The following is a 23,968-nucleotide window of genomic DNA, read 5'->3' on the forward strand; positions in this document are numbered from 1 at the left end:
TGGGTAGGGCGGGAGGCAGCCTCAAAGAGCTTCTTGAGAAATGGGGTCTGGACTCCTGGACAGCTGCCCTCAGACCTAGTCCCCTTCCCCCTCCTCCCTCAGACCCCGGGGTCCAGATGCCCAGCCTCTCTTCCCTCAGACCTGGGAGTCCTGACCCCAAATGCTCTCTTCCCTCTGATCCAAGTGTCCAGACCCCCAGCCCCTCTTCCCTCAGACTCAGGATCTGGACACAAAGACACACCGCCCCAGGAGAGCTGAGTCCCCTCCTCGCTGGCTGGAAAGCTGAGTGGAGGTTCAGGGGAGAGTGAGGGATCATGTTCCCACCCCAGCCCCCAAGTTGACCTCCTTCCCCACCACTGGGGTGGACCAAACCAGAAGCTTGGGGATCCCAGTCGGACCCATTTCCCTGTTTGCAGAGGGGGAAACAGACCGAGCTAGAAGGGGCTCCTTTCCCATGAGTCCCCTCTCCACCACCTGGGGCCTCAGACCTCTCGGATCCTGGCCCTCCCCATCAGGAGGCCTGGATGCCTTTGGGACCAGGGGACTCCGGAGCAAGAGCTCTGGCCTATGGCCTGACCCCCATTTTCTCATCGCCCTCTTAGGTCTCCTGGTTGCTAGGGGGCCTCCCTAACAATGGGGCTCAGTGAGGTCTTCTGGGCCTCAGGCCCCCTGCCCCTGGTTGCTAGGGTGAAGACTCCCTGGCAACCAGGTCTCAGGAGCCTTTGGGTCACCTGGAGCTGCCTTTCAGGAATGTTTACTAAGCAGAGGGATTCCCTGGCAAGAAGGTCTCAGGGTGCCCACTCCTCGGGTCCCCTGGTTGGCTAGGAGGAGAAGTCTTAGACTCCCACCTGCTTTCTACCCAGGTTGCTAAGGAGGCTCTTCTAATGCCAGGGCCCCATCCCACCCACAAGGCCCCTTCCACCTGGTTGCTAAGGAAGCAACTCCCTAGCAACCAGGTGTGACCAGGCCAGTGTGACACCCCCCTTCTTTCTTCCCAATTGCTAAGTGGGCTCCCTAGAAATAGAACTTAGAATTTTGGGGGCCAGCCGGGCAGGCGGGTGGGGCGAGCCGGTTGCTGGGGTAATGGCCTCCAAGGTCTCTCCCCACAGAGGCCCCAGGAGTCTGGGGAGGCAACATGGTGGGGTCTGGGATCCCTGCTTTGGGCCTCTTCCTACTAATGCAGGGCTCAGTAGGTGAGGGGGCTGATGAGAGGGGTCAGAGAGCTGAGCAGAGGCCCTCCTCACCCTCCATACAGCCTCCCAACACCGCTCTTTTCTTTCACAGATGGGAATGGAATCCAGGGATTCTTCTATCCATGGAGTGAGCAGTGGAGGAAACTCTGGGTCCCCTGGGGATAAGGAGCCCAGACTAGACTCTTGGGTCTAAAGGGAGGAGGGGCTGGGGTCTGAACCCCTGGTCTGAGGGAGGAGGGCCTGGGGGCCTGGCTCCTGGGTCTGAGGGAGGAGGGGCTGGGGACCTGGACCCCTGGATCTGAGGGAGGAGGGGCTGGGGACCCGGACCCCTGGGTCTGAGTGAGGAGGGGCTGGGGACCCAGACCCTGGGGTCTGAGGGAGGAGGGGCTGGGGGCCTGGACCCACCCGGAGCCCTGGGTCTGGGGAAGGAGGAGCTGGGGGCCTGGACCCCTGGGTCTGAGGGGGGAGGGGCTGGGGGCCTGGAGTCCAGGGTCCCGCATGAAGTAAGCACTAGGCCGGCAGCCCCAGAGCCTGGTATGGGGTTAGGCTCTGTGAGGAAATCTGCTCCTCGCCTTGGTCCCCAGGCTGTGAGGGAGATGTCTGGGACCGGGAGAGCTGTGGGGGCCAGGTGGCAATTGAGAACCCGAATCTCTGTCTGCGTCTACGATGCTGCTACCACGATGGGGTCTGCTACCACCAGCAGCCGGATGGTGTGTGCCGGGGAGCCGGGGCCCCTGGGGGGGGCTGGTGGCAGGGACCCCTTGGTCTCACAGCTCCCTGCTTTGTGCAGAAAACATGCAGAGGAAGCACATGTGGGCACTCGGCTGGATGTGCGGAGGCCTCCTCTTCCTGATCTCCAGCATCTGCCTGTTCTGGTGAGTGGGGTCGGGGCTCGGGGGGGCTCCCCTGCCCTGGCGGGCGGGGCCAGGTGGACGGCACAGCTGAGGGTGTCCCCTCCCTGCCAGGTGGGCCAAGCGGCGGGATATGCTGCGGCTGCCGTGGTTCCTGAAGAGCAAGTGCAACCTGTCCCAGACCGTCTCTCTGTTACCCAAGGACCGGACACGGAGCGAAAAGAAGATGGCGTCCATTGGCAGCATACCCACAGAGGGGGCCCTGGACGTCTCAGGGGGCACTGATGAGGAAGGCACGGAAGGGGGCGAAGAAACGGAAACAGGGGAGGAGGAAGATTAGGGGCACCCCTGGAGGGATCCCTCAATACAGATATAGCACGGAGATGCATGGTCTCTTTTCTGAGAAGCATGAAGCAGGAGACGGATAAGACCCGGAGGCAGAGAGAGAGAGAGAGAGAGATAGAGTGTATGTGTGTGTGTGTGTGTGTGTGTGTGTGTGTGTGTGTGTTTTGGGGGGTGCCTGGGCTGTGATCATGCAGGGTGTGAGCTGACGGGCATCTGGGGTCCAGGGGTAAGTGGGGAGGATCCGAGCTGAGGGGAACTTGGGCTGACGGGGGGAGGCCTGAGCTGATGGGGGTCCTGAGTTGAGTGTAGGTCCTGGGCTGTGATTACGGGGGTCTGGACTGAGGGGCTTGGGTGAGTTGTGGGTGGCCTGGGCTGGGACTGCAGCTGGGCTGGGGGGACATGGACCACCGTGCCCCTCAGCTGTCCTTCTGCCGCTGCCTGACAGCCTCTGCTGCCTGCCCTTGGGGTCCTGCCGCCCTTGGGCCAGCAGGCATTTGCCTTGCTTCCCACGAACGAACGCTGGATGACTATAGCTCTTAGACTCCCTAGTGGTGGCACGGAAATTTTCCTGGAACTTCATTACAGTTGAAGACTCATCGCGCTCAGTCCTCTTTCCTCCGCCCCTCCTTTTTCAGGTAACAGAGCTACTCCAACCTACCCTCCATAAGTATGTCCCCAACAAATATCTTGCACGTCTTCATCCCTCTGTCTGCATCTCTGGGGACCTCAAACTAACAGAGGAACCTGGGCTGAGGGAGGTCTGGACTCAGGGGGTGGGTCTGGGCTTGAGATCCTTGCCCCCCACTCCTGTCCCCCTCCATGAGGCGACAGCGTGGAGCTAGGCTCCTAGGTCCCCAAGGGCTTGGGCAGCCCCTCCCTCACCCCTGCCCCAGTGCCATCCCTCTCCAGACAGATATGAAGCACAGTGAGGCAGAGCCCTTTATCCAGGGGAGGATAGATGGAGGACAGGTAGGCATCCTGGCAGCCAGATGGTGATGGGGCAGCTGCACATCTCCATCGTGTCCTGACAGGTGTGGCCATGCGTTCGTCTGTAGGAGGGAGGATGGGGTTAGTGGCTGCTCAGGACCCCTGCGTGTATCCCTGCATCCCAGGACCACCACCCAGGAGAAGGAGCCCTTTCCTCCCGCTTCAGTCCCTCACAATTGACTGACGCACTTGCTCATTGGCTCCTTCATTACTCCGTGCCCTGACTTGCGGCAGCGACTGTGCCTTTAACTCACCGGAACTCAGTGGTACAAGGTGGGGAATGAGAGGCAAGGAAAGGCAGAGACGGAGAGACTTACACACAAAAAAGAGAGAGGGGGAGACAAATACGTCGAGGGAAGGATAGAGGCACAAAGATAAAAAAAAGACAGACAGACACAGGGACAAAGAGAAAGACAGGCAGAGACAGAGAAGATGAAATGGGGGGAGAAATGACATAGGATGGGTTTGGCTCTGCACATCTTCTCAACTAATTTTGGTCCCAGAGGCAGAGAGAAGTGACCAGAGCCAGGACCTACAGGACCCTCTGTTAAAATTCCAGTTCTCTGTCCCTCATGGGCTGGAATCACCTCACCCTGCCATTATGGAGTCCTGTGTTTGGACAGGCCCGTTTTCCTTCTAAGAGGGGCCTACAGGCCGGTCAGCTTGGCCAGTTTCTGGCAAGTGGTTCTAGCAGCAGAGGTCTACCCAGCTGTGTTAGACTTCTGGGCAAGGTAAAGTGTTTCCAGGGGTAATTTTAACCGCAGGTGGTTATTTCTGCATTGTATGCCAAATTCTGTGTTAGCTCAGCTCGCTTCATCTGTGCATAAACTGTTTCCTCATCTGAACCACAGAACATAGCATACGACTGGACTATTTTCAAAATTCTCACAAAAAAAGGGTATATAACTGTCCTTCTGGATGCATAGAAGGAAAGCTAATTCATCACCTATAAAGAATGTCTTAGGGCATTAGAATTTAATTCTTTTATGTAACCCCCATTTGAGAAACTGATTCAGTCACTCATCCATCCATTGTTTCACTTATCCATCCACCCACCCACCAACGCATCTATCCTCTCATCTATCTACTTACCCATCTGTCCAAACATCCATACAACCCCGCATTCACCCATCTACCAGCATCAATCCCACCATATCCATCCATCCACCCACCCATCCATCAACCAATTTATCCATCCATCTAACCCTCATCTATCCATCCATCAATCCAACTACATCCACCCATCCACCACCTATTTATCCATCAAGCAATTCATCCATTTATCCCTCTATCCACCCACCCACCCACCTATCCACCCACAACTCCATCTACCCATCCATCCATCAATCAATCTATCCATCCACTCATTCATCAACCCAATCCATCCATCCATCCATCCACCCACCCACCGGATCATCAACCTCTGACTTCCTGAGTTCACTCTCTGCTGGGGCATGCTAAGAACAAAGACACCAGGGACCCAGGCCTTACCCTCCAGGGGCTCCCTGTTGGGTGGGAGAGACAGTATCAGCACACACACATACAACACACAGTGATACAAGCAATAACAAGGGTAACTCAGACAATGTGAAGACCCAGAGAAAGGCACTGAAGTTCAGTTGGATCTGAAAAGACACCTGGTAAGTTTTCTGAGTGGAGTGCAGACAACAAGGGCACCCCCAGTGTAGGTGAAGGCATGGACAGAGGCCAGTTGGTGTGAGACAGCCTGGCCATCGTGGACTGAGGGAGGTCATTCTAACCGCAGAGAAGGCAGGAGATGTGGGGCTGAGATGTGGCAAACACACACAGAGTGAGCGGCTTGCATTTGACCAGAGGGCAACAGGGAGCCATAGCAGGTCTCTGGCGGAGGAGTGCACTCTGGAGAGTGCAACAGGTACCTCCCCTTTCGCAAGAGGTGGCACCTTTTGGGGCCTCAGTGTCCTCCCTGGGATGGGGATAGTAATAACAGTGACCTCAGAGACTCTGCTACACTTGGAGGATTAAATGGGAAGTAGGACTCGGTGCACCTGGGGACTGGTGCACACGGACGAATAATCTCCAAGTGTTGGTGGAGCTAAAGGTGACTCTCCAGCCCTCACGCACGTCTGGGGGCAGGGTCTCATTTGTCTCTCCCCAGTCTGACCCATGCCTACTGTCTCTAGGTCTTCATCCTCTGGGTCTCTGCTAGTCTTTGCTTCTCTGCCTTCCAATCTTGACCTCTACCTGTCTCTCTCTCCCCATTGTCTCTGTCTCTGCACCTTTCCCTCTCCATTTCCATCTCTCCTTGATGTCTCTGCATCTCTCCCCTCTGTCCTTCCCTCCCTCCCTCCCTCCCTCGCACTACCTCTCCAGCTCTCCGTCCGCCTTCAATCTCTCCCGCTGTCCCTCCATCTCCCCTCCTGTCCCTCGGTCCCCCCATCTCTCCCCTCTGCCCCGCCCCGCTCCCCGACTGGCTCCGACGGAGAGCGTTCCGCGTTCCGGGTGCGGCCCGGTCCGGGGCGGGGTCAGGGGACTGCGCCAGGTGTGCCCGGCACCCGCCTGGTCACCTGAGCTGGGCTGGGTGCGGACGGGCCCGGCCCGAGGGCGCCCTGGCCCTCAGAAGCCGATGCTGGGGGCAGCTGGGCGCACAGATTAGTGCGGCCCAGGGCCCCTGCATCGTAAGGAGCCTGAAGCAGCGCATGGTGAAAATCCGGGGTGCTCTAATAGAGGCAGCAGGGCAAACCCCAACATTCCTGTTTGCTCAGATTTCTCCTGGGGCCTCTGGACTGTCAGGACTCATTATGGCGAAGTCCAAGGGCACAGAGATGGGCCAGACAAGGCCCCTGCCCTCAAGGAGTTTCTGGACATAAGCACAACTCAAGGTGCCCTAATGGAGGTGACATAAAGCACCGTCATTCCTTCTGTTCACTTGGAGTCTCTCCAGGCCCTGTGCTGGTGAGGCTGAGGACTCAGAGGTATATCAGGCGAGGCTCCTGCCCCTTAAAGAGGACCCTGACAACAGAAAATAAACTTCCCTAAAGTGTAATGGGTGTGACATAGGGCGGAATGGAGGGGGAGAATAGGGCCGGAGTCCGCGAGGCACAGGAAATAAGCTGGGCGAACAGGTATGCAGGCCCTAAAGAAACCAAGACCTTTCCCAGGCAAATCTCTTTTCCTCCAAACACACCTCGCCCTTAGAGGAAATGGGTGGCAGTCTGCGAGAAGGGTCCGCCCGGCTTCTCTCTAGACTCGAAATAGTGTAGGAGCTTAAGAGGACACTGGGGAGGGCGAATTGAGAGGGAGCTCCCGGGGTTAGCCGAAGGTTTCCGAACATGGCCGAATGGAGACCGAGTGTTTCCGAAGAGATTCGAAGCGGGCATGGGCCAATAAGAGGGAAGCCGGCCGCCCTTCGGAAGAGTGTTTCCGGAGAGTTCCGAAAATGTCCGACCGAGCCTGCCGCCTTCGTCGGGAATAGCCGAGGGTCTACGAAGAACCTGGAAGCACCCGAAGTCCCTGTGTGGTTTAAATAGTTCACGCACTAACAAGTTCATTCATAAAACAAATGTTTATTGAGCACCCATCCTGTGCCAAGCTGAGTGGCAATATTGGAGAGAAGCCGTTGAGGAAGGGGACTTGGGACTTCTGGAAAGGGACACCCTCGGAAATCCAGCCGTGGAGTTCCGAAAACACACGAAGGGCCCTCGGAACTGTACCAACTCCGCGTCGAGAACACGCCCTCGGGTCCCCAGCCGAAGAGGTCCGAAAGTTCCCGAACGGTTTGAGACTGACTGGAGGAAATAGCCGAACGAGCTGCCTCGGAGGCGGGCGGAAGGAGGCGGGGACAGGCGACGGCGCGCGCGTACCCTGAGAGGAAGCGGAAATGCGTGTTACTATTAAAGGCGTCGCCCCGCCCCCCGCCTGCCTCTTTCCGTATCCGGCCGCCGCCACGAGAGGAGGTGAGTTGCGTCCGCGTGACCGCCTCTCGCGCCTGCCACCGGGTGTCTGTGCCCCTGTCTGCCTCTCTCACTGCGCCTCTCGCGCTCTTGGCTTCACCCCGGCCACGCCGCCTTAGGTCGCTGTGGATTCTCATCTCTCGTCCTCCGCAGTTAGTCTCGGCCGCCCCGGTTAGCACCTCCACCTTAGGCCGCCCAGCCCCGCCTGGCAAATTTCTAGGCGCTCTCGGCCCACGCGGTGCTCCCATTCGCCCGGTCCCCAAATGCAGCCTTCCTCTGTTGTCCGGCGTCGGCCTGCTGTGCCCCTGACGTTTTCCCGCGCCCCTTTCTCCGCAGCTGCCGCCATGTCCGCGCACCTGCAATGGATGGTCGTGCGGAACTGCTCCAGTTTCTTGATCAAGAGGAATAAGCAGACGTACAGCACCGTAAGCGGGGCCCCGACGGCTGGGTCGGAGGGAGGGACCTTTACGATTGTTGTGTTCCCTTTCTCTTCACGACCGCGTTGCGTCCTTCTTCCCAGGAACCCAATAACCTGAAGGCCCGCAACTCTTTTCGCTACAACGGGCTCATTCACCGCAAGACTGTGGGCGTGGAGCCGGCGGCGGACGGCAAAGGGGTCGTGGTGGTCATGAAGCGGAGATCCGGTGAGCATTTGCCCTGGTTGGGCCCAGGCAACAGACCCCCATCCGGGGCAGGGGGCTGTGGTTTTTTACTGTCGGGCCGCGGGAGTGGTTCTGCTATTGAATGGAGGATTCCTGGGGTCAGGACGTTTACCTGGGGGGCTGGTTCCTCTCCAAGCTAGCTCACCAGTATGTGAGCTTATCATCTAAAAAGTGGAGAAATTAAAAGCACCTGAAGTCCGCTGGTTGCTTGTCAGGGTTAAATTACAGGGTTGCACGGTTTGATGATGTTTTCAGAATAAATCCTTGAAGCAGGTGGAAGTCTGTCTCCACCGGTGGGAAAATTCAGGTAAACAGATGGGGAGCCGCCTTCTAGCTCCCGCATAGGAAGTGACAGCTTGGGTCTGAAGCAGCAGTTTGGCTCCCATTCTGGCTTCAAGGACTCAGAATGGGGCGCTCAGCATCCCACTTCCCTGTGTCTCAGGCCCAGACAGGCTCTTTTAGACTCTTAGAGGAGGTCAAGGGGAGGCAGGGGTGTGTCTTGGTAATAGCTGAGTCATGGTATCACACCCGCAACACTTTTTGTTTGTAGATGGGCAGTGGGTTTTAACAGATAAGAATGAGCTTTTTCCCGGATCCCTGATGAGGACCGGTTTCTCTTTGGGTTCTGAGCCCTGTGTCCTGTTCACTGACAGCAGCAGCCACATCTGCTGCCTTCTGTTCTCAGGGGGAAGGCGGTTAACCTCCCTTCCCAGAAGCACAGACCCGGGAGCAACCAGTTATTTATGCTTTTGGGCTTCTCAGGTTCCCACACTCCTGAGAACCCTGTTCTGGTGCGCTGGGTCCCAAAAACTTTGCTTTCCCTTCTTGGATTGTTGGGTGGCTTTTCCTCGGCTGTCAGGAATCTGGTTGACCTGAGGAGGTAACATGGGCTCTCCTCTGGGGTCAGAAGGCTAACATCAAATCCCCAGTATGGTACAGGGACCTTGGCATCTGGGGGGAAACCCAGGAGCACAGGATCCTAGCCGGGACCCCATCAGCTCTTTGGCACAATAAAGGGGGTGTTTTCCTTTTTATCCTGGGCAGGGGAGTCCAACTCTACCTGTGCACAGGTGAGGGGCAGGTGTTTTCCCCAGGACTCTTCTTACCCTGGTCCTCCCGTGGCTCCACATCACCCCAGCCTCACAGCTTGGCGTTTTAGACACTTGTTGCTGAGCCGGTAGCTAGGGCCCAGGAAGGTGCGGAAGGGAGAGGAGCCAGAGCTGCTTTCTGGGGAGCGCTCACCACCTGGTCAGCATGGTGCCAAGTGCCCACCTCACCCAGGCTCTCCTTGGTGTCACACAACTGTGCATGGGACCTTGGGCAAGGGAGTCCTGGTCCTTTTGCGTCTGCTTCCACTTCTGTCCAGTGAGATGAACAGTGTTGTGTCTCAGGGGCAGGCTGGGGAGGAGACGCCTATACAGGTGCAGGGCCTCGCCTGTGGTTGTCCTTGCCATTGTCCTGTAAGTTGATGCCTGGAGATGGGGCTGCCTCCCAGGCTCACACAGTCTGGGCACTCAGGTTCTCTGGGTGGGATTGTGCCCTCACCCTGGGGGTGGGCACCAAAGGTCCAGACCGTCTGACCCCTGGGGCTCCTCATCTCCCCACCCCACCAGGCCAGCGAAAGCCGGCCACTTCTTACGTGCGGACCACCATCAACAAGAATGCCCGGGCCACCCTCAGCAGCATCCGGCACATGATCCGAAAGAACAAGTACCGCCCGGATTTGCGTATGGTGAGTGGGGGCTGGAGAGCTGATGCCAGGTGGTGGAGGCAACTACACAGTGGGGACCCAGGGAGCCTGGCCAGTGCTGTGAAGGACGGCCCTCTGGTGACTGGAGCTGGACCTGCGCTCTGGGAAAGAGGGACCGTTGCCCATCTGGGAGGCATGTGGGGGTGGGGGGCACAGCTGGTGGGGTGGGTGACCTGAGGCCGCCTCGCCTCCCAGGCTGCCATCCGCAGAGCCAGCGCCATCCTGCGCAGCCAGAAGCCTGTGATGGTGAAGAGGAAGCGGACCCGCCCCACCAAGAGCTCCTGAGCAATCTGTCCCCTTCCCCAATGCAATAAAGCTGTCAGCTGACTTGCCGCAACCTCCTTGCCCTCCAGGCCATGTCCCCAGGGGTTCCCCTACCAGCCCGCAGCACGCAGTTGTCCCAGTGTCTTGAGTCTGGAGGGACCAGGTCCAGGTGGGGGAGCTGAGCCCCAGCTTTTGTGTGTGTCCTTGGCCCATCGTTTCTGCCCATCACGGAGGGCTGGCGTTGGTGTGAATTTTTACATTTGACGCTCAGAGGTGATTGTCCAGTACCGCAAAAAAAGGAACTGCAGGTTAAGTAAAATCTAGAATCGGCATGATCTCATCCTCCGCTGATGCATGACAAAGCCTCAGGAGAGACATTAGGTGGAAATTTTTGATTTTTTAACATTTAGTCTAAGGTTCCCGAGGGGTGGGCATCTAGATCAAGGGTCAGCGCACCTTCTGTATAGTTCTGTGGCCTGTGTCACAGCAGTGTTGGCAGTGTGGCCTTTGAAGGAGGAAGCATTTACAGTCTGGGTCTTTGCTGTCTGGGACCCCAGCCTCTTCCAGCCTGAGGCAGGCTGGCCCTCCCCTCCCACTGTGGGTCCTGGGGCAGCTCAGCCTCTCCAGGGGGCTCTGCAGGTGTGAAGTGAGCATCCTAGGACTTGGGGGTGGACAGGGCCCTCAGTATGCCTTGGCCTTTGGTCTGGGCCCAGAACTGTACTCAGGGACACCAGTGCAGCTCCTGAGTCCAGAAGCCTGTGGGACTCTGTCCACACCTGGGGGGGGGGGACATAAGCTGCACCCGCCACCCAGGAGGAAGGTGGCAGCCTCAGGCTTCCTGCCAGCAGGCATGTCCTTAAACAGCCGTTTTTCGGCGAGGAGCCCACCTGGCCAAGTGTTTCTGCCTCCTGCTGCACTGGGGGTGAGCCCAGCGTCCCTGCAGCACCGTCCCTCACCTGCTTCCTGCTCTTAGCAGGTGACTGCCCTCAGCTGCTCCTGACTGCTCCAGCGTAGCCTTCTCTCCAGCCCTCCCCCAGGCTGCACAGCTCTGTCTCCTCAGAGGTCTTTTCTGACCACTGGGTCTAACGTCGGTTCTCCTAGTTGCTTCCTTGTGTTTAGTACAACCGAGACGTGGTCCTTGTAGGCACTGCCACTGGGCACCTGCCTGGGTCCTTCTGCCAGCTCAGCTGCTAGCTGTGTGGCCTTGGGCAAGTAACTGGAGCTCTCTGCCTCTGGTCAGAATTCAGTGGGCTAAAGCAGCGGTCCCAAACCTCTTTGGCACCAGGGACTGGTTTTGTGGAAATCCATTTTTCCAGGGACTGGGGGAGGGGAATATGGTTTGGGCAGTAACGCGAGCCATGGGGAGCAGCAGATGAAGCTTTGCTTTCTGCTTCTCATCTGCTGTGCAGCCCAGTCCTAACAGGCTGCAGACCAGTATTAGTCCACAGCCCGGGGTTTGAGGACCCCTGGGTTAAAGAATGCAGGTAAGTGTGGTAATTAGCTGTTGGTGTAGCGGTTTAAGCCTATGACAAGCTGGATGGCGTCTCTATTCAGATGGGTGTGTGGCGTGCGTGTGTACACATATACGTACATACATGTACACTTGAGGAGTGGCTGTTTGCTCTGACTACCCCAGATGTGCCATGAAGCAGGTGTCATCCCCGCCTTACAGATGTAGAAACCGAGGCTCAGACGGGTAAAGGTCACCCACATCATTGCTCCTGGTGTGTTTCCTATGCACCTATTATGTGCCAGCCACTATGCCATGGGCCAAGGATTCAGGTCTCTGCCATCCTGAGGACCCTGTGCAGAGATGACAACCCTGCCCCCACTTCACAGCTCTGTGCTGGGGCCCAGGAGCTCCACACACCTGGTCAGTTCCTGACCCCCTTCCCACCCTGCTGCCTGCTCCAGCCTTCCTCTGTGGCCGTGAACGTGATCGCTTCCTGCCAAACCCTCTTCCTCCCCTGGACCATCCACCTTCACCCCACTGGGGTCTGTCCTCAACCCAGGTGGAGTGGTATCCTTAGTTCCAGGTGGAACTTAGGCGACTTAATACCTGCTCAAAACCCTCCCACGGTTCCCATCCCACTCCGAGTGAAAGGCAGCCCCCTGGCCTTGGCTAGTCGGGCCCATCTTCACTCAGATGCCCAGCGCCTTGCTGTCCACCCAGAGAGCGCGGTTCTGCCTGGGACCATCCGCACTAGCTGTTACTCTGTCTGGAAGGTGCTTCCCCACAGGGAGCCAGGGCCTCTTAACTCGCACATGTTGCCGGGCAGTGAGGTCTCTTCTGACCACTTTTCTTCCCCTTTGGCCACTATCCGGGTTCTTAGTTCCCTGACCAGGGATCGAGCCCGTGCTCCCTGCAGTGGAAGCACGAAGTCTTAAACTTCGGACTGCCAGGGAAGTCCCTCTTTTGGCCACTCTTAAAAATCAAGACCCACCCCCACACCGGCTTCATTTTTCTCCACAGCACTTAAGTCCATCTAGTGGGAGTGTCCTGTGAGGCAGTACTTAGCCTGGCACCCCAGCATACCACATGCACACAGCGCTGAGCATCTGCTCACCCATGTGGCGGCCGGTCGTCAGATGGTGTCCCTCTCCTTGTCTGCCCCAGAGCCCTGCTCCTCTAGGCCCTTAGCCCACGTGGAGTCTGGCTGGTCACCTGAACCCCCAAGATAACTACCTCCCTCTGTGGCCTCAGTTTCCTCCTCGTAACACAGCCTCACTCAGTCTCTGGACCTCTAGCCCTGCGGGTGGCCAGGCCATCAAGGGTGGCTGGGCTGGGCATGCCACGCCAGGGGTCTGGATGGCACTTCGGTGAGGGGGAACCAGGAGAGGGCTGGTGGGAGGGAGCAGGTCTCAGTCGTGAGGCTCTGCTGCTGGAGCCCCAGTGCTGCAGGCACTCCAGGCCTCAGCTGCCCATCTCCCTCCTGGGGAAGGAGAGAGCTTGGCGGCAGGTGTGGTTCTTATGGGGGGCCATCTATGCAAACTTTGTTTTCTCGCAAGTGATGTATGTTGGCGTGGAAATTGGAAAAGCAAATAAAAAATACAAGGTTTAAAAAATCATAAATACCCAGACACATCATAGTAAAAACGCTGAATCTGGAAAGCATGAGAAGAGCACCTCACGTGCAAGGGAGCTGCAGTAAGACTAACTGCTGGCTTCTCGGCAGGAACAGTGGGGCCAGGAGGCAGTGAGATTACAGGCAAGTGCCCAGAGAGATGCCCGCACCCTTCCCGTCCCCCACCACCCACAGCATCCTCCTCCAGTTCCACATGTGCCAGCTCCTGCGCTTGCGTGAGTCACTAGTCTCTCTGCGCCTCAGTTTCCCTACAGATGAAACAATAAGGTGGTTTCAGGCGTCTGATTCCTCAGGGCTCCGCAATGCAGAGATCTTGGTTTAGTTTGCTGCTGTTGTCTCCAGTACTAATCCGGGGAATGTCTGCAGAGTGTAGGGCGCACCTTTGGCAGCTACCCCGCGCAAGGTCACTCAGAGCAGTGGAAACTCGGGGCTGAGACATGCTCTGTTCGTGGGAAGGGATGGCCTTGATTATAGTTCCATCTTCACGGATACATCAGGGCTCCATCACTCCTCAACCTCTGTGCCTGTGACACGTGCATATGAATAGACCTTACTTCCTAAGTCCTTGTGGTTAAATGTGCAGAAAGCTTGTAACATGGCCGGCCAGGACAAGCCCACAAATCTTCCTTGCATGAACGAACAGTTTATTATAAATTATCTTGAGCAGATGGACTCAAAACAATTACAAATGTGTTCCCATGTCTATAACTATTTGTACACAAAACAATGCTCGTGTTTTTCCGACCACTTTGAGGACAAATCCACACACGCTAGTGCCCGTGGCTCCCAGTCTACATGAGTTCTGTGAATACATCGCTGTGTCCTCTGCTGCATTCCCTCCAGGCTGTTTCTTCCCAGTCCAGGAATTTAAAAAATCTCTTTGTTTCTCTTGTAGTCATTTGCTGTAATAAAATCTATTCTTTAAAGTCTTTAATTATGAAAATGACATGAGCACGTGGTTTGGAGACAAGCAAGGAGCCCAGGATCCCAGCCCCGGATCCGACGATGCCGCCTGGCATGTGGGATCTTAGTTCCCTGCCCAGGTATTGAACGCGTGGCCCCTGCGGTGGAAGTGCAGAGTCCTCACCACTGGGCCGCCAGGGAAGTCCCTTGTGTTTCATCTTGAAAACTGTTCACAATCATCCACCTGTGGGCCTTGAGCACCCCAGGCCTGCTGAGTTCACCCTGACTGTATGTTACCCCCGTGGCCCTTGGCCAGGTTCTCACGGCAAAACCAGCACATTTGTTTCAGTACCTTCGCTTAGTGTAGCATTTATGGAGGAGATGCACCCAAGGGTGGGGGAGGGGGGACACTATTGTCTTCACGATTTCTGTGTAACCCCAAAACTTGTAAAAAAAAGTCTTTTAAAGATAGATTAAGATAGTGTTCACCTCTCAGGTTGAGAAACACCCAAAAGTTGGGTAAAAATCAAAGTGCGCTTAAGGCCATTGTGGGGGTGATGGGCACACTTACGTCACTGACAGCGTCAATTGGTACGAACCCACGGGGAACAGTTTGGCCATGTCTGTACAGAATTACAAATGAATGTGCCCTCTGGCACAGGGATGTCACTTGAAAAGGTTGACTCTGTTCCTTGTGTGCCATGGGATCCATGCACAAAGGTCATTCCTTCCAGCTCAGTGTGACATACATTAGGGCACAGCTGAGGGCAGGGAAGGGCTGTGAGTGCTGCAGGACAGATGGCCAAGATGTGCTAAGTCAAAAAACTCAGGTGCGACGTGCTGTGTTATACACATGAAACGCTGGACGTAAAAGAATATATGTTTATGGTTTATGGGAATTCCCTGCCGGTCCAGCGGTTAGGACTCCACGCTTTCACTGCCGAGGGAGCGGGTTCAATCACTGGTCGTGGAACTAAGATCCCACAGGCAGCATGGTGTGGCCAAAAAATAAAAATAAAATAAAAAGAACATATGCTTAAATTTGCTTACGTTTGCATAGAATTTCCCCAGAAAAATACACAGGAACCTGCTGACACTGGTTGTCCCTGATTAAGGGAATTGGGTGTGGGGAGATGGGAATGAGAGGGAGCCGTTTCACTGAAGAAGCTCTTGTTACCTTTAAAATTAAAACAAGTCAAGTCTTTGCTTGCTTTTTTTTCCCTTAAGTCTGTTTTTTGAATGGGTAACATGCACATGGTATTCCAAGCTCTCCTTTCTTGGGACAGTATTTGCAGGTGCTAATGTAACCTTCTGGAGGCATTCGATGAATATGCAAGCAAATACACATCCTATTATTTATTTTTGGCTGCGTTGGGGCTTCGTTGCGGTGCACAGGCTTCTCATTGTGGTGGCTTCTCTTGTGGAGCACAGGCTGTAGGCGGGAGGGCTTCCGTAGTTGTGGCATGTGGGCTCAGTAGTTGTGGCTTGCAGGCTCTAGAGCGCAGGCTCAGTAGTTGTGGTGCACGGGCTTAGTTGCTCCGCGGCATGTGGGACCTTCCCGGACCAGGGCTCGAACACGTGTCCTCTGCATTGGCAGGCAGATTCTTAACCACTGCGCCACCAGGGAAGTCCCACATCCTATTTAAAACAAAATTAAAACAAACAAAAAGGAACAGAAATGGTAGCGTATCTGGTACAGCATTTGCGTTTTGCTCTTTCTCACATATTTTGGAGATTGGTCCATATCTCAACGAGCTTCTTCATGTTGTTAAAATTCTGAAATGTAGCAGACACAGAGAAAAGCACACAGAACACATTTATACACTTCCCTCGTGGGCTTCCTACTGGCTAGAGGTAACCAGTATCCTGAGCTTTAGGGAAACAATCTGCTTGCTTTTACAGCTTTACCGCCAAGGTATGTGTGTTTAGCAGCACAGCTTGGTTTTGACGGCTTTGGAATTGTGTGCGAAGGCATTCAGACCGTGGGTCTCCTGTGACTTGCTTGTTAGGCTGCTGTCGTTTTCCACGCTGCTGGAAGTAGCGATGGTCCACTCACTACTTTTGTGTTGTATAGTATTGCTCCTTGAATATACAAGCATGTTTATACTGCTTGCAATTAGGACAAATGTGGTTTTGCAGCCTATGGTACATGTGCAAGAAGGCTGAGTAATGAGATACTACTGCGTCCCCACGTGACTTTTACCATTTCACGCTCCTGCCAGGGCCGCCCTGTGGACCAGGAGAGTATCCGTGGCTCTGCGCGTGGCGTTGTCAGATCTTAGCATTGTGGCAAGTTTCACGGGAGCGTAGTGGTCTCAACTTGGCTTTACACTGCACTTTCCCATCACTAGTGATGGCGGGAATCTTTGCATGTGCTTGGTAGTCGTTGGGATTTCCCCTTTTGTGAAGCATTCGTGCAAATGCTTTTGCCAACTTTTGTGTTGTTTCTTACTGATTTGTAGGAGCTCTTTATACATGTTTGGATTTGTCCATTTCGATTGCATACAACCCCACTGACTTGTCCCACTGACTTGTCTTTCATTCTCCTTTAGATAAACAGAAGTCCTTGATTTAAAAAGTTAAATCAACTTCTCTTAGATATACTTTACACAAAGTAAAATACACCTATTTTAAGTATATACTTTATAAGTTTTGACATAATTATGCACCCATGTGACCCCCACCATAATTGGGATCTGGAATGTACTCATCACACCCAGTCTTCCCACACCCCTGTACACTTTATCCTACTTATCTCAGACAGCCAGTGATCTGCTTTTGGCCCTTAGTGACTAACTTTGCCTGTTCTAGAATTTCATAGAAATGGAATCAAGTATTTTGTACTCTTCCGTATATGGCTTCACTCAGCATGTTATTTTGTGTATCAGTGTTTAGCTAAGTAGTATTCCACTGTGTGAATTCACAATTCCTTTACTCATTCATCCATTGGTGAACATGTGGGTTATATTTCCAGGCTTTGCTGATTACAAAGGAAGCAACTGTGAAAACTGGCATACCAGGCTTTCCTTTCTTTGTATTTTATGATTTTTTTTTTTTTTTTGCGGTATGCGGGCCTCTCACTGTTGTGGCCTCTCCCGTTGCGGAGCACAGGCTCCAGACGCGCAGGCTGAGTGGCCATGGCTCATGGGCCCAGCTGCTCCGCGGCATGTGGGATCTTCCCGGACCGGGGCACGAACCTGTGTCCCCTGCATTGGCAGGCAGACTCTCAACCACTGCGCCACCAGGGAAGCCCGTGATCATTTTTGACACTGTGTCCTAAGGCCCGGCACAGAGCCTGAAAGAGGGCGACAAAATCTTTGGCCTCCCCATCTGTGCCTTCGCTGGTTTCTGCCAAGGCTGACCACTCCCTACTCTCCCACCAGCCGAGAACCCCGACACTTGTCCGGGTCTGCGGCCCTTACCTGACCCTCCATAACAGTCCAAGAGGTACAACGACCAGCAGGTCTGCCCTCCTGCAGATGAAGGAACAGGGCAGGGAGAAGGGCCATGCCGCAGGGGTGCATGCAGGAAGCTGACGTGCGCTGCCGGGTCTCCTGCCCCCACCCCTGGAGTGAGGGCAGAACCTGTGACCACGCTGGGACATGTTCCTGCAGTCAAGTTATCACCCGGGGCTCATCAGCTTCATCTAATCAACTGGGTCCCACAAAAGGGGGCTGTGGGGTGAGAACCCTGGCAGCTTCTAGGAGCTGGGGATAGCCCCAGGCCCTATGACCCCAAGAAACTGAATCCCGCCAGCTTTGAGTTTGAAGAGGACCCGAGAAAGGAACGTGCCCAGTGGATCCTCAACTTCACTTCTGAAACCCGAGCAGCGACCAGCCCATCACACCAACTTCCAACCAACACAAATTGTAAGACAGGTGTCTCCTTAGGCCTGGGATTTTTGATATATGATACAGAAATCCACAGGAACATGTTCTGTTGGCTAGAGCGGGATCAAGTGCCCCAGCGCACGGCAGACAGACGGGGCTTCCACACCCACTGCCCGGCCACTATGCCCATTTCAGGAGAACAAGGGCAGGAGAGATCAGCAGCAGGCCCGTGCCTGGCACTGCACCCCTCAGACAGAGGGCGCCTCTGACTCCAACAGGAGGCCCGCTGGGCTGAGAGACCTGTGCTCAGCCCACGTGAAGACTCGGGCTGGGGTGCCCACTGCTCAAAGCCAGGGTGGTGGAGGCAACAACAGCTGCTTTTCCGACTTTATTTAGAAAAACAAATCCAGGTCCGAGTGCCCCCGTGCCCTCCCCCACCCCAGCCATAACTTAAATAACTTAGAGACAGAGTTGGGGGCGGGTGGGAGAGGGAGGGAGGAGAGCCCACTACAGCCGCCGCAGCGCCCGCTTCTTGTCCGTCTTCTTCTTGGCTGCCAGCTTCTTATCACGCTCACCCGCGTGCTTCTTGGCCATGGGCCCCTCGACCCCTCCTGGGCCCCCAGGGGCCATGGGGTCAGCGGTGGAGGCCACAGCCCCGCTGGCCAGGGACCGGCTGGCCTCGGCCCTGCCGCTGCTGGGCCCACCTGCGCCCCCGTGGATCTCTGTGAGCAGGCGTGCGCGGGCGGCGTACTCCTCGTAGTTCTCCAAGAGCAGGCGGCCCGCCTCCTCGTTGAGGGCAGACTCGGGGTTAGGGTGGATCAGCAGGCACTTGATGGTCTGTGGGGAGAGCGCTAGGGTCAGGGGGGACCGGCCCCCCAAGCCTCACACATCCGGCCTTGTGGCCTCCACTCCCAACACCGCTCCCCCAGATGGCACATGCATGCAGGCACCGTGATCAGTGACTCGCCCCAGGTCATTCAGGAAGTGAGCGGGGACTTCCCTGGTGGCACAGTCATTAAGAATCCACCTGCCAATGCAGGGGACATGGGTTCGAGCCCTGGTCCGGGAAGATCCCATGTGCCGCAGAGCAACTAAGCCCGTGCACCACAACTACTGAGCCTGTGCTGTAGAGCCCGTGCTCTGCAACAAGAGAGGCCACTGTAATGAGAAGCCTGCGCACCACAACGAAAAGCCCGTGCACAGCAACGAAGACGCAATGCAGCCAAAAAAAAAAAAAAAAAGGAAGCGAGGGGGACAACTTAGGAACTAGACAACTAGCTCTACATTACACTACAGGAACATGCTTAAAGCTACAGCTATCGCTGGCTTTAACAGGAATCTCAAGGGCAGAGGCACAAATCCTGGCTGGGCAAGCTGTTAATACCCAAGAGAAAGGCACCAGGGCATAAAGAGAGACTGATGCCCGAGGACAGTCGAGAGTGGTCCAGGAAGGAAGTGAGTCTTCAATATTCCTTAATCTGCCCATTTTAACTGCAGAGTAAATCGAGGCCGAAAGGTGTGACCAGCCAGCCCCCAATGGACCGTTCTAAGAGGAGTTTACCCAGACAGCTGTGGCCCCTAAACCGTGTTTGTTTTACCTCCACTTTGATTCTAAAAGGGAACGCAGAGCACCCCAGGAACCTAGAACTTGTCTGGCCTTGAGCAGGTGAAATGCTCGCACGTGTAAATAGGGGCAGTAACAAGTACTCCCCAAAGCACCTGGCCCAACACACATCACTGATAATCATGAGGGACCAGCATCACACCCTAATTCTGACAACTGCACCCCACAACCAGAGGCCTGACTGCCCGCCTTTCCCACAGCTGCCCTCCCATGGCTGAGCCTGGCCTGGGCCCCGCACTGCAGGCCCTAGGGATTGTTGGGGACACTTGGGAGTTATTCTGTGAGCTCATCTCTGGTGTTGCTGGCAGCCACCACTGACACTCCAGGGAGAGGAGGGAAAGGTTTGGGGTCTGTTTACCTTGGTGCTCAATCCTCCCCGGGGCCCTGCAGGAAACCCCTTCCCCATCCTCCCTACCAGCTGCCCCAGGGGCTCATTAGAAATTCAGTGTTTGTTTTTTTAAATTTCACCTTGTGAGAGGGGTGGAGAGGCATCAGGTGACCTACATGCTTTAAGTGGCCTATGGGGACCCCGGAGCACCAGCGTGGCTGAGGTGGGCCTGGATGGTTCTCTGCGGGGTGGTCCCTGCTGCACGATGTGCAGCAGCTTCCCTGTCTCCACCCAGCAGGTGCTGGTAGCACCCCCAGCTGTGACAATTAAAAATGTCCCCAATGGAACAAAGCCACCCCTGGTTGAGGAACGATGGAATGACAATGGTGATGGTTGTACAAGCTGTGACTATTGAAACACCAATGACTGTACGCTGTAGGAAACTGGAAAGTCTATCTTCGCCCTAACCAGACGCTTGACTTGTACCTGTCAGAACACCGTCCTGCTACACAAACCATCACTTGTTCCACAGCAAAGGTAGCTGGGCCCTGCCAACCCTTCCAGAAAAGCTGGAAATCTGGATTCTTATGTAGAAGCCCCAACCAGTTCAGTGTTGACTTTAGAAGAGAAACAAGGCTCCGTGGCTTGGGCATCACTGGGGTGCGTCCAGGAGGGAGGCCCAGGCCCAGGCAGAACTCACCAGCAGCACGTGCCGGATGCCCAGCTCAGCTGTCCAGTCCCTCTTGAGCACGTTGACGCAGATCTCACCATTGGCGCCCACATTTGGGTGGAAGATCTTGGTCAGGAAGTAGCCCTTGGGTGGGGAGGCAGGAAAGTCCTTCCCCAGCAGGAGTTTCATGCGGAAGAGGCCTCCGGCGTATGGGGTCCCCTCTGGAATGCAGGGAGGGGGACAGTGTCAGGAGACGCAGGCCTTCCAGGCACCCCCAAAACCAGTCTCCTCGGTCTGGCTGCGAGGCAAGTGCCCCACCGCCTCCTCCGCCAGACGGGGGGTTCTCGAGAGGAAGACAGGCCCAGGTTCCCAGGGGGCCACAGGCACCACCCCCAGCTCAGAGTAAACCCCCTGACTGGTGGTCCCCACCCACGGATCCCTCTTCACTCCCAAGTGAAGGCACAGCACACCCTTCCCAAGAGGTACAGACACACGTGCCCACTCAGCTCCTCGGAAAAACATCTATTTGGAAGCCTCTCAGGCAAATGTCAGGACAGTTCTGTCCACTCCGTGGTCTCCCCTGCCGCAGCAAACACTGGGAGCTGTTCCAGACCCATGGCTGTTCCTCATGCCCCAGCCCCCACGTCCCACCCATCATAGCCTGGGCAGCTGACCTCCAGGTCCACTCCTGAATCTGAGCCCACCTCCAAGTCCAGCAGAACCACTTCTCTCACCTGATGGATGCCCATGGTCAGCGGCTTCCTGACCGGCCTCCAGATTCTATCCCCACCCTCACTGAAGTCAAAGTGAAGTCTGAAGCGACCCACTGGCCCGGCTTTAAACCTTACAAAGGCTTCCTTTCCAAACTCCTTTAAGAGAGGCCTACAAACCCTAAAAGATCTGTTCCCTATAAGCTTCACAAGTCTTTTTTCTTCTTTTCCTCAGGAAGTCTTCCCTGACCCCCTCCCCACAAGTTCAACTCCAGACTAGATCCTTCATCACACTCTTCACTTATAAAAATTAAACTAATAACTTAAATGTAGTGCACGTGAAACAACCTGCTAAGCCACTCTGCAAGATGGCGGTCCCCTGTAGTTATTTGGTTATTACTGTTATCTCCCTGAAAGCCTGCATTTGGCTTGTTCTCTGCTTGGTCCCCAGAGAACCTAACACTGGCGGCATGAAGGAGTTTGAGATGATCCAGCCTCCCCTCCAGGCCTTTGCTGACATTTCTCCCCACCTGGCATCCTCTTCCCAATCCCACTTAATTCCTACCCATACTTCAGGATGGAAGAAACACCCAAACCCAGGTAAGGCCCCATTATATGCTCTCCTGGCCCCCAGAATTTTTCTCACAACACTTACGGGGAAAGTATATACAATTACTTGTCATTTCTAGTGTCCTGCCCTGCATACTGTGAGCACCATGTGTAACAGGTGTGCCTGTCATGTCTCAGGGTCTGGCAGTCCACCTTACAGTGGGAGCCTCCTATCCTTGCTCTAAGATTGACGGAGATCTAGGAAGTGCACCCCTCCCTCTCATTCCCACACTCACCAGGGCCCTCGATGGTGACCTGCAGGTCAGTGAGGTCCTCCTCATTGGGAAAGACCTTGATACCATCAGGTGGGTCAGTTGTCAGTGTCGTCACCTCCTTGTACACCAGGCGGATGATATGGGGGGGCAGGTTCTCCACGTTGGAGTTCTAGGTGTGGAGACAAGGGGGTGAGCCACGGGCAGAGCCAGGGCCTGGTGCCTCCTGCAGGATCTAGGATGCAGTGGCACCCTAGTCTCTTACTCCTGCAGTCCCAGGTTGTCAATCACCCCGAGCTCCCAGAACCCCCAACCCAGGATGCTTCAGGCGACCGCCCCAAGCTGATCTCCCACTAGAAATAGGGCGGATTGCCGAGGGCTTGCGGATGACTCCACCTTCCCCAGAAGACCCCAAAGCCCGCTCGTAGCTCCGCAAGGTCCCCGAATGATTCCGGGCAGGCCCGAGGCCTATGTCGGTCCCCCTTCCCCACCTAATCTTGGTTAAGACCACCCTAGAAACCCCAACTCGAGCCTGGAGACGGCGGCGGAGCGTCGTTGTCCCCGAAACACCCACGGGCGGGCCAAAAAGCCCGGAGCTCGGCTGGGCCCTCCCCTCCCGCCCCGCCCCGCCTACAGGAAGGCCCCTGGGCCCATCTCAGGCCCGGGATACCCAGGTGGGCCCTCCAATCCCCCAAGCCGCCCGCGAGGGGCTCCTGAGATCCCGCCTCCTCCTCTAGGGGGGGCCCAACCACCCCTCCCGGGCCTGGACGCCTAGCTCACCATGACTGCTGCCGGCCGGGGGCGGGTCCCCCCGGCCCCCTTCCTGCGCTCTCCGGCCGCCGGCCGGGGCGGGGGGCCCAACTGCTGCCGCTGCGGCCCTAGCGAGGCCCCGGCGGCCCCGCTCTGCTCCCCGCTGCCTCCGACGCCCGCCGCGAACCGCACCACACCTCCACCCGCCCCCAGTGCCCGGCCGCACTAAGCCTGTCGCGCGCGCACCGCCGCCCTTTTATATCCGCCCACAGGCCGCGCCCCCTCGCGGGCCCCTCTCGCCGTGCCTCGACCCGTGACGTCAGCGCGCACGGCCCTCGGCGTTCGACGAGCTCGCTCACTTCCAGCAAGCTGCAGGCCGAAGTTGGGGAGGGGGCGCTCGGCGGGCCGGCCAATGGGGGTACGCGGTGGTCGGGGAGGGATCCGGGAGGATGGAGTGGCGGAGAAGGGGAAGTAGAGTGAGAGAGGACGTGAAGGGCGACGCGACCGCTGATTGGCCCGTTTGAATGAGACGCTGGCGCACGCGCGCGCCCTGACGCCCAGGAGATCACTCACGCGACTAACGGTCGGCCGTGGAGCCTGGGCAGGGCGAAGGGAGGTGGGACTCTGGCGGTTTAAAAGGACGATAGAAGGCGCGCCGGCCAATAGGGACGCGCAGTCGTGGAGTGGCGTCACGAGACGCGCGCGGGCCAATCCTTGACGGAGAAGGCAGTACGGGGGTTGGGGGGGGCGAGGGAAATGGAGAGCGACCAATGGGAGCCTTGCCTAGCGCGGACCCAGGCGCTCGCAGCCAGTGAAGTTCGTTGATTTTTGTGTATGCAAATGAGTGTGCGCGGATGCCCGCGCCCCTTCCTCAGCCGGGAGTGGGGGTGGGCGCTGGGAATCGTTGTACGTTTTTTTCCGAGGCGCCATTTTGTGCTGAGAATGACCTGTGACCTGCGTGGTGTGTCAACCCGGCGCTGAAGGCTTAGACGCCTGGCCGTCCAGTGTGTGACCTATGGCCCCAGCCAGGCCTCAGTCTCCTCCTGTGAGGACTGTGCCCGAGAAAGAAGGAAGAGCCCCCAGGCCTTGTTGAGGGCCTGGCCCTGACTGTGACTGACAGCGGCTTCCCGCCAGCCAGGCCTCGCCGGGACTCCCTTTCCCAGTCTGGGGAACCGGCGCAGAGCGCCCCGGGCGGCCCAGTGTCGGCGCCCTGAGAGCGGGAGGCCCGGGAGCTGACCCGCCTCCTCGGCTTCTGTGCGGTG

General features: G+C 56.4%; 3 protein-coding genes across 4 annotated transcripts; 2 read left to right on the top strand and 1 right to left on the bottom strand.

The window, feature by feature from the left end:
- Positions 1–1,135: 1,135 nt before the first annotated feature.
- TMEM190 (transmembrane protein 190) lies at positions 1,136–2,384 on the top strand. Its single transcript, XM_024755220.1, has 5 exons — positions 1,136–1,193; positions 1,285–1,320; positions 1,778–1,903; positions 1,984–2,068; positions 2,159–2,384. The coding sequence occupies exons 1-5, from the start codon at positions 1,136–1,138 to the stop codon at positions 2,382–2,384; spliced, it is 531 nt and encodes a 176-aa protein (XP_024610988.1).
- Positions 2,385–7,243: 4,859 nt separating this feature from the next.
- Positions 7,244–10,047, top strand: RPL28 (ribosomal protein L28). 2 transcript variants are annotated; one of them, XM_024755221.1, is made up of 5 exons: positions 7,244–7,311; positions 7,645–7,733; positions 7,829–7,952; positions 9,584–9,702; positions 9,916–10,047. In XM_024755221.1, exons 2-5 carry the CDS (start codon positions 7,653–7,655, stop codon positions 10,003–10,005), a joined length of 414 nt encoding a protein of 137 aa, XP_024610989.1. In that variant the 5' UTR covers positions 7,244–7,311; positions 7,645–7,652; the 3' UTR covers positions 10,006–10,047. The 2 variants fall into 2 exon arrangements, with proteins under 2 accessions (XP_024610989.1, XP_024610990.1); XM_024755222.1 differs by lacking the exon at positions 7,244–7,311 and adding an exon at positions 7,342–7,479.
- Positions 10,048–18,175: 8,128 nt separating this feature from the next.
- Positions 18,176–22,971, bottom strand: UBE2S (ubiquitin conjugating enzyme E2 S). The gene is made up of 4 exons (XM_024755169.1): positions 22,737–22,971; positions 21,981–22,128; positions 20,456–20,646; positions 18,176–18,640 (listed from the first exon to the last, which is right to left on the bottom strand). The coding sequence occupies exons 1-4, from the start codon at positions 22,737–22,739 to the stop codon at positions 18,311–18,313; spliced, it is 672 nt and encodes a 223-aa protein (XP_024610937.1). The 5' UTR covers positions 22,740–22,971; the 3' UTR covers positions 18,176–18,310.
- Between the last annotated feature and the right edge of the window lie 997 nt (positions 22,972–23,968).

The sequence above is a fragment of the Neophocaena asiaeorientalis genome, unplaced genomic scaffold, assembly GCF_003031525.2.
Source record: "Neophocaena asiaeorientalis asiaeorientalis breed wild unplaced genomic scaffold, Neophocaena_asiaeorientalis_V1.1 scaffold694, whole genome shotgun sequence".
Taxonomy (NCBI): domain Eukaryota; kingdom Metazoa; phylum Chordata; class Mammalia; order Artiodactyla; family Phocoenidae; genus Neophocaena; species Neophocaena asiaeorientalis.

Bases quoted from the DNA above. Each gene is read 5' to 3' on its own strand.
- UBE2S (XM_024755169.1), bottom strand. The intron at 20,647-21,980 runs GTGAGTGTGGGA...CCTGCATTCCAG, and splicing joins GGTCACCATCGAGGGCCCTG to AGGGGACCCCATACGCCGGA. The intron at 18,641-20,455 runs GTGAGTTCTGCC...CTCTCCCCACAG, and splicing joins GCATCCGGCACGTGCTGCTG to ACCATCAAGTGCCTGCTGAT.
- TMEM190 (XM_024755220.1), top strand. From the start codon at position 1,136: ATGGTGGGGTCTGGGATCCCTGCTTTGGGCCTCTTCCTACTAATGCAG. The intron at 1,321-1,777 runs GTGAGCAGTGGA...CTTGGTCCCCAG, and splicing joins GGGATTCTTCTATCCATGGA to GCTGTGAGGGAGATGTCTGG. The intron at 1,904-1,983 runs GTGTGTGCCGGG...TGCTTTGTGCAG, and splicing joins CTACCACCAGCAGCCGGATG to AAAACATGCAGAGGAAGCAC.
- RPL28 (XM_024755221.1), top strand. From the start codon at position 7,653: ATGTCCGCGCACCTGCAATGGATGGTCGTGCGGAACTGCTCCAGTTTC. The intron at 7,734-7,828 runs GTAAGCGGGGCC...CCTTCTTCCCAG, and splicing joins ATAAGCAGACGTACAGCACC to GAACCCAATAACCTGAAGGC. The intron at 9,703-9,915 runs GTGAGTGGGGGC...CTCGCCTCCCAG, and splicing joins ACCGCCCGGATTTGCGTATG to GCTGCCATCCGCAGAGCCAG.